Source organism: Arachis hypogaea, chromosome 2, assembly GCF_003086295.3.
Source record: "Arachis hypogaea cultivar Tifrunner chromosome 2, arahy.Tifrunner.gnm2.J5K5, whole genome shotgun sequence".
NCBI classification, from domain to species: Eukaryota; Viridiplantae; Streptophyta; class Magnoliopsida; order Fabales; family Fabaceae; genus Arachis; species Arachis hypogaea.
The window spans coordinates 93,327,365-93,337,172 of NC_092037.1; the positions used below are offsets into that span (position 1 = coordinate 93,327,365).

The following is a 9,808-nucleotide window of genomic DNA, read 5'->3' on the forward strand; positions in this document are numbered from 1 at the left end:
TTTTATCGTACTCTTGAAATAATTTCTTAGAAACGACATTAAAAAAAACAAGAAAATAGAAAGACAACCAAAAATACCATGGTTAGTATAGATGTTATTGAATAACCACGTGTGAAATATAATTAGGGGTTTTTTATTTTCTATTTTCTTTTATTTTAATTTTTTGTTTTCAAATTTGTATAAAAAAAAGTGAAAACATAACATAAAAATTTTGCTTTTTTTTTTACAAAATTCTAAAAGTAAAAAGGCAAACTAAATAAACCTAAAAGATTCTAATGTTATCTCTTGCTAAGAGAAATGTTTTTATGAACACTCATTTTATTCATGATATGTAATTGGAAATTGGTGTAGGATATTGTTATAAAAAATTTTCAGTGAATTTTGGTATTTTTAATAATTAGAGATGTTTAAATCAAAATTAATCTAAATAAAATTATTCATCCAATCCAATTTAAACCGAAAATAGATTAAAAACTTGCATTAATTTAGATTAGATAGGACTTTATTTAAGAAAAAAATCCTATTATGAATTAGATCAAATTTAAAATCTACTTCTCAAAATCAATCTAATGCAATCTATATTACAAATGTAATATAATATAATATTATTATTAAATTTAAAATTTTACTTATAGCATGTTTAATTTACTACACACATTTTTATTTGAATTAGATTGGATTAAATTTAAAATTAAAGTGATATTTTGTGTGAGACGAATTGAAAGCGCATGGCGACCCCTACCAATAATAATGATCATATATCATTATAGTATAACCTGGCATTACATGCGAGGTGCATAGTAAAAAAAACAAATATGTAGACATCATACAATAAGGGATGGGGTATCAAATTGCACGAGGTACATTCTTTGTCCTTCCTAAAAATACAAAAAGCTTAATATACAAATGTAATAAATGATACATTTAATTTTCCCACCATGACGCTCAATTCTTTGGTCCCCTCTTTGTAACAAAATTAATTTCATGCTTAAGTGTATGCATAGGTTCCAGTTTGGACACACCCCCACAGCACCTGCCTAAATTGTTAACCTGGCCTCCTCTAGTCTTGTACCTTTCCATGCAACTGGAGAGGGACCAAACTAACCACAAACTTAATATTTTGTCTCCCACCAAATAATCCTAAAATTCCAAACTAGCAACCCTCAACCTCTTTCTCTCCATTTTCTTTTCCAAATAATAATAATAATAATAATAATAGCTAATAACAAGTGTTCTATAGGTTGTATTTGATTCTAATAGACTAGAGAAGACATTAAAAACAAAACACAAAGAATATAGACATAAAAATTAGTATTTTTGCATTTTGTTTGGTGATAAACTAAAATAAATTATAAAAATTTATTTTATTTTTATATTTAAAAAATTTAGGAAAAAATATAATTATAAAAAATTAATAAAAATAATAAAAAAATAAAAAATAAGTCGTATTTCTTGTTAAAATTCCTGTCAGGAAAGACATAAAATTTACTAATTTAGTATTTTTGGACATAATGTCTCTATCCATGTCTTATTTGTCAAATACGATTTTATATTTTTATGTCTTTGTCTCAATGTTCCATGCCTGTGAACAAACGCAACCTTAATTACTATTATTAAAAATTTTAAAATTTTTATTTTAATAAATAAACCATAAATATATTAAAATTTTAAATTTTGTATTTTTTTAATTGATAATATTAACATGTGTTTTTAGGAGATATGTTAGCTAAATTCTAATGATAATAATAATGCCATGTGGTTCATTCATATAAATCATAACTTCAGTGTAATCTTGTGTAGTAGCTACCACGCTAACTAGGAAAAGAATACGGACATTTTCTTTTTTTTAGTGAGTTTCTTATTTTAATTCTTTTTGTTATAAGTTTCATATTTGTATCAATTATTGAGTTGTTGTTCAATTATCCAAGAAAAAAGAGTTGGCTTAAACCCAAAAAGAGGCACGCAAGTACATAAATTCATGGCAACTTGATAAATGCACAAAACTATAATAACATGAAATCCAGCCACGGTAAAACCTCGATAGAGAAATAATAAATTGTTATATCTATTTTGTTTGAGTTTTCATGTGCACGTTGTTCTATTAATATCATGATGAAAATGAAAATTCAAGGGATATGAGTTGACATCAATCCCAAGTTTCAGATCTGGGTTTATTAGATTCTCATGCTTCACCTGAACTTCATTTTCCCCACTTTACAATATGGAAACTGGGAAGTTATGTCATTTTTGTACTTTTCATCCCCCCTTTCTTTTTTTCTCTCTCCTCTTTTATATATATATATATATTTACTTTTAATATATCCCCCAACTTCATGTCAATTTGTTGCCTTAGGTAACATTTATTTTTACTTTATTTTTTTTAACTATATTTGGTTGAGGTGAAAAAGAGGATAAATACATTTTACCTAAACTATAGATTATATACATTTTAAAAAGGTGCACATTTACACTTTACTAAATATAAACATACATTTTAGTCAAACTAAGTATATGCTAATTGATATATTCCATGAACTCTCTAGATTATGTGTATTTTCTTCTCAATGTAACAGCATTTGATTATGAATATTGTAATAATGTACCTGTTGCTGTATGTTAGCCATCTTAAGTCCTAATTATCACATAATTATGTGTTTTTAATTTCACTTTGATTGTTGGAACTAATGATTTGGTTCTATATTATATCAATAGTTTGATTGTTTTGAGTCTTATTATTTCTATAATTCTTTAAATTTTTTTAAGTATATAGTTATTACTATTGGAATACTTGCATGTCTTAAATAAGATTATCAAACTTATTTTTATTTGTAACAATAACTTTTAACTGAATAGATCAATGATTAATTTGTTATAAATCAAAATTTAAATTTTTAATACTTGTTTAAACGAATTACTTGTTTAAGCGAATTAGAGACGAAGATAGGGAAGGGACTAGATTGGATGAAGCGAATTTTGATCCAATAATGGGTCTGGGCCGTTGCCGTAATAATGCTATTTCTTACCGTTGATGCACAGGTTAACAAAATGGCAAATTTTGCATATTTAAGAAAATATATTATAGAAAAGAAACAAGTGATGTGAAGCCAAGGTTTTAATTTTCTCACCTTTTATGATTGAAAACACACAGACACGCACAAAAATAGGAAAGGGTGAACATATCATAGGGAAGCAGTACTATTTATTGGCTCGAATAGTATTGATATGAAATCATATGAAATAGTACCAAAAATTTAAAGAGACTAACAGAGGATAGCAGATTTTGTGATTTATAATTTTAATTAATTATTATTAATATTTTTAATATTGTGAGATTATATTTAATAATGTAAAATTATTCATTTTTTTACTGATTAAATATTAACTAAATTTTAATAAAAGTATGAGCTCTTTAGACTTTCTCTTTTTGTATTATTAATATACAATTATCGTTTCTTTCCATTTATTTAACACACTTCAAAAAACATAACAACATATTTAAAAAATATATATAATATATAGTCTTATATATTAGTTATTGTTTTCTCTTTTTATGTAATCAAGCATTACAAAGCATTAATTGCTTAATAGACAAATTAGAGATGGTACTAGAAGAAGAGTTTTCCTAGAAAAAGAATAATACGTTATAAGATGTGGTTGAACTATAGCTCTAGTATAACAAATATATAATAAACCCAAGCTTAGTTTCCAAAACCATGAAAAAACCCAATAAATAACAAAGAACACATACATCACAGATTGTAGAGTACTCTCAAGTTATATAATCTCTCCATAGTACCTTGAATGGGCCACTAAGATTTTCTGCATTTAGATTGCATGTAAATCATGACATGCAACAAGTTTCCACTCTAAAAAGCTTGTCTCTCTTTTTTTTTCTCTTCTGATTCTTATTCTTATAAAGGTTTATGTGTGTGTATTATAGCGGTTTTTACTTTCTTTTTCACCCTTTTCTACTACCATTTCGGTACAATAATGCTTTCACTTAAGATTCTAGAATAACCACTTGACCTTTTCCTTTTTTTTGTCACTTTTTTCTAGTTAGTGAGTGAAGTACCAAAATTTTACGGAAAATCATCATGCCTTTATCAAATTACTAAACAAAAATTAAACTATTAAACTTGGAAAAATATTAGAAAGGATTATTTTGCAAAAAATTATTGTTTTGATAAATTTATTAAGTAAACCAATTTTTCAATATGTATTCTATACAGATAATTGATTTTTTGTATACAGATAGTATATTTAATTTTTTAATTACACAGAAAATATTTTTGTGTCAACATAGGATTTTTTTTTCTTTTCAAAAAAAAAATAAAATAATAGATTTAACATCCGTGACACCAGCATCCAATAGCAACAGATGGCTCTCTAAGTTGAATTAAGACATGCATGAATATTTAGAAAATTGGTTATTAGTATTTGATGATCTGATGTGTGTGCTACAAAATTTCACTCAGAGTGAAAAAACAGGAAGTGAAGTAGTGAACTCGCATGAATGAGCCACGCACAAATTTGGTCTTAGTTATGCTGTTTTGTTTTGTTTTGCTATGAGACAACATGTCAGCATGTAATCCACGTGGACAAACGATTCTGTGCCTGAAACTCCATAAATCATTAACATTTCTGCTCAGGTATCGCTCATGTATACATATATGTGGAACCATTCTCAAAGGAACACTCCAAGATAGCGAGATAATAAATAATTGTAAGTTGTAACATTAGTTTCGGATACGAAACACGATATGACACAGAATATTTAGATACACAAATTTTAAAATTTTATAAAATATAAAAATATAATAATAGTTTGATATTTTATTAATATTAAAATATAAAATATTTTTTTAATTATTAAAAGTATTTAAAATATTTTTTATTTTAATAAATAATAATATATATTATTTTTAAATTTATTTTAAAAATATATATTAAGGATAAGACTAAATACATTAAATTTTTTTTTATTTTTTATTAAGACATAGTTGGATACACACGTATCAGACGAATATCATGAGTGTCATATCTAAAATTTATTTGACAAAAAAATACGACAACTTAACAAAATGTCCATACTTTATAGTTTCATAAAACAACAATATGTTTTAATGCTTCTTGTAATTTATGATTAAATAATGGTTATTTCCACTGAACTAATCCTTCCTATAGATACATTATTATTTTTATTTGGTTCGTTAATTGGTGTTTTTCTATTCTATTAATCATTTATTACGATAAGTAGTTCTTAATTAGAATAAATATTAGCGATGAAGATCAAATGAATAGTATAAATAAGACTAAAAAAAAATTATATTATTATAATTTTTAAAGACAAACGTTAAAAAAATAGTAGGATTTTTTTTTGTCATTATAATTATCAGTTTAATTTTTTTAATTTAATAATTCAATAACATATTTTTAACATATATTTTTAAATATTGATAATTAATTATTGACCACAAATAATAAATTCTATTAAATTTTTAGTATTTTTTTAAATTATCAGTGAGCATAGTCACTTCTATCTCCAGTATAACTTATAGAATAATGTAACATTGTTGCTTATTATTGTTCTACATTGAGGGTGGAGCAATAATAGTGATTATGCTAAAAGAAAAATAGAAAGAGTATCTGAACTCTGAAGGAATGAAGAAGGTGATTTTTATATGAAAATAATTTGTTATTAGGTTAGGTATTAAATAGAAATTAGTGTGACAATGTATGTGATTCAGCACTACCTCCTCCTACCTTTTTTTTTTGTTCCTACAGTATTCTTCAACCGATAAGCCAAGAATTAATTCGTTGCGGTACTGAGTTTTATTTAAGGATTTGTTGCTGAAGCAATGCTAGGGGGCCAATAATTTTTGTGATTGTTAACCATCAACTAGCCATCAATGATAATTTGATGGTGTGAGATTTCATCAAATGACTCACCTTCCTCTGCTGGTTACATACTGGCCAAAATTTAATAAAACTGCTGGCCCCTAGACTTTTCCTTGTTGCTGGCCAATGAGTTACTGCATGTACAAAACGGGATTCAAATCTCCAACACTTACTTAAATGAACTAATAAGCTAACCACTGGACCAACCCAAATTGGTTACTTCCTCCTACCTTACCCCCACCAAATTTCCCCTCAAATGCCAAACCTTTTTTTCTTCTATTGTGGACCCAAGGCCTATACCACCAATTCACCAATTCCAAAAGCCTCTCTTTCCCTATATTATTTCTCTCTCACACAAACACAAAGAAAGGAAGAAAAAAGACCCAAAGTGTGTCAAGGCAGACACACTCATAGAGTGTTCTTTTTTGTTGTCCCATCCCCAACACAAAACACTCACAAAGGAGAGAATGGGAAATTACAAGTTTAAGCTTTCAGATATGATCCCAAATGCTTGGTTTTACAAACTTAGAGATAATATGTCTAAGGGAAGAAAACAAACCACCACCAAAAAGAAAAACCACCACCAACCACCACCATCAACCGCCACCGCCACCACCGCCGCCGCCGCACATTCACCAAAACAACAAAAGCAACAACCCCATTTCCCCCACCACCATTGCACCCCAAGAAAATCTTACTACTTCACAAGGGAGCTCAATTACCAAAATAACCCCAAAGATTCACCACCACAAAGAAAATCTTCATCATCAAAACAACAAAGAGAGAGAAGAATTAGGAAAAGAAGAACAACATCATCATCATCATCATCATCACCAAAGTTAGTTACTTCCTCCTCCTCTGTCTCTTCTGCTGCTAATTGTAGCTGCAGAGCAACAACAACAACAACCACACTCATTGAATCTGTTTGGACCAATAACAAATCAGATTCTCCACCTTATGATGACCAAGAATATTCATCAACACCTCCATTTCATGAAGATTCACCAAAAGAAGATTCCCCTAACAACAATGAACCAAATTTCAGAACAGACCATGTTCTTCTTCCAACCACCACCACCACCACAACAACAACAGAGTCTTCATCATTTGATGAAATGATTTCTTTTTCCAACACCACCAACAGTGACATAGTCATAGATGTGGACAAGAATTCACTTGTTTCAACAAGAAAAAAACACTATCATCATCATCATAAATTTGATGACTCATTTTCTGAGCTTGAGTCCTTGCCTCCAATCATAACCAAACCAAGAACAACCACCATGGCTGAAGAACAAAAAACCGTGAAGGTTAAGAAGATTGTGAAGGAACAACAACAAGAACAAGAACAGAGGAAGAAGAACAACCCTACTACTAACTATGTTAGAGGATTCTCTCTGAATAATTCACCAGGTATGAAGGTTAAGATCAATTCACCAAAGCTAATGAACAAGCTCAATAACAATAATAACAACAATAGTAATGGCCGGAGAAGCGTGTCGTCGAGCTCCGGCTGCCGGAGAAGCATCTCCGGCAGCTTTGCTGTAGTGAAGTCATCCTTGAATCCAATGAAGGATTTCAGAGAATCAATGGTGGAGATGATTGTGGAGAACAACATAAGGAACTCAAAGGACTTGGAGGATCTTCTTGCTTGCTACCTCTCTCTCAATTCAGATGAGTATCATGAACTCATCATCAAGGTCTTCAAGCAAATTTGGTTTGATTTCACACAAACAAGGTAGCATCCATAATTAATCAAATTCATCATCAATATCAATATATAATATTTATTATAGTTACTTTATTTTAGTTTCTGATAAAAAAAAAAGAAAAAAAACTTACTATAGTATCCAGAATGATGTGGCAAAGATTCTGGTTATGTTATGTAATGTAATGTAGAATTATTATTGTTAATAACAACCCTTCTTGGATAAATTTCTAATGTGTCAGTTTTTATTCTGTTTTGTCACATGAATTTTGTCTCTTTATAATGCATGTAATAATGTAATGTAATATAATTTGGCAAGTAATTAATAATTAAGTATATACTCTAGTGATCAATAATCAAAATTTGGTCATTAATTATTGTAGTCTTGTTTATTGAAATGTTATGATGTTTTAAGATAAACCTAAAATGTGTTTGTTGAAAAACAGATAAATTGCAAAATAAAAATACTATTTATATACTCAATCAGTCATTAAAACCAGCTATCAATGTATTTTTGTATAAATATATGTGTGGTTTAACATATATTTTATGGTGGAAACTCAAATGCAGTCGACTTCACGTGAAGTTGATAATTGAGAGTCGTTAGATTATTTGACTGATTTGACTAAATTTTCATCTAACGACTCTCAACTATCAACTTCACGTAAAATCGGCTGCACTTGAGTTTTTACCATATTTTATATTAATAATTGATTTTAATGTATATGTAACATAGTTAATTAAAAAAAAAGGTAAGTCTTTGTTCTTGTTTTTCTGTTTATAATTTTTGGATAAAAAGTATACATTAGACAAATTTTGTTTCAAGATTTCCGTCTCTGTCTATTTAAAACATTTGTATTTCTTGTGTTTATGTACTTTTGTTGTGAAATAGCTGTCGCATAAAATCTAAATATATGTTTGCTTTGAATTTTTATTTTTTATTTTTACAATTTTATGAAAGAAAAAAGTAAAAATTAGAAAGATTTCATAATCTTTATTATTTTTCTATTAGATCATTTTAGAGTCATCAATTATATCTACATCTTTCAATTTATTTATTTTTTATTATTTTTAGAATTCTAATAAAAAATAGAGTGCAGATAGAAGCCAGGACAGAGGAAATTTATCTCTCTGTCAAAAGATTGATAGTAATAATGGAATATGTAACTGATGGATGTACCATAAAATTCACTATGCACTATGGCTATGGTCCATGGGAAAATAAAATGGGGTTAGAAGAATTTTTGTCAAAAAGAGAACTCATTTATGAGCTGCAGAATACAGACTGCAAAAAAGACTGTAGGGTCATATATTTGGCTTTCATGTAAACGTGTATAAAATATAAATAAATAGTTTCATTATTAATTTCTCTAATAATACCATTTATTTATTTATTTATTTTTCTTTTGATAAAGGGAAATGAAAAAATTGGGACATTTTGGGTTTCTCTCATGTCATGTTTGTGAAAGAAAGAGGCACCAAATACTTGCATCTGAATTAGAGTACACTCTCTTATAGACCAAAGTGGTTTGGAAACAAGACATAGAACTGCACAAAATTGTATAAATAGGTAGCACCTAGGGGACCCTCTCCACCATCACCTGCAATAACTGACATGCATCTCCTCTTCTATCTAACTTTGGATATCTATCTATATACACATTCATTTTACTTTTTATTTTCAAAATAATATACATTATATTATAATCCAATTCCTTATTTTTATTATACAAATAAGTTACGTGTGATCGAGATGAATATGTTAACATGAATGAATAATCACACATGTATGGATAAAATGAACGAAAATATAAAAGAGAAAGTTAAAGTAGCATTTATTATTATAGAAAAGATAGTAGAATCTCGTATCAAGTGGTTTGAATATATGAGACGAAGATCGACAAAACACCTGGTTAAGAGAGTGAATGAGATGGAAGATTGTCAGGTGACAAATGTGAATGATAGAGAAAAATATAAAAAGATCATACATGAGGTAGTCAAAGAAAATCTACGTATCAATAATCTTACTATAAACATAATAAAGCACATTAACGTTGTTTGATTTATCTAACTAACTTTATTTAATGTGATAAGACTTTATTATTATTGTATTAATATAATAATATATAATTAAACTTTTATATTTAATATTTTTAAGCAATTAGTATATAAACATCAAATCCAACTACATGAGATTTGTTA

General features: G+C 28.0%; 1 protein-coding gene across 1 annotated transcript; it reads left to right on the forward strand.

Annotated features, from left to right (window-relative positions):
- Window positions 1–6,164: 6,164 nt before the first annotated feature.
- LOC112751600 (uncharacterized) lies at window positions 6,165–7,833 on the forward strand. The gene has a single exon (XM_025800799.3). It carries the CDS (start codon window positions 6,366–6,368, stop codon window positions 7,638–7,640), a length of 1,275 nt encoding a protein of 424 aa, XP_025656584.1. The 5' UTR covers window positions 6,165–6,365; the 3' UTR covers window positions 7,641–7,833.
- Window positions 7,834–9,808: the final 1,975 nt, after the last annotated feature.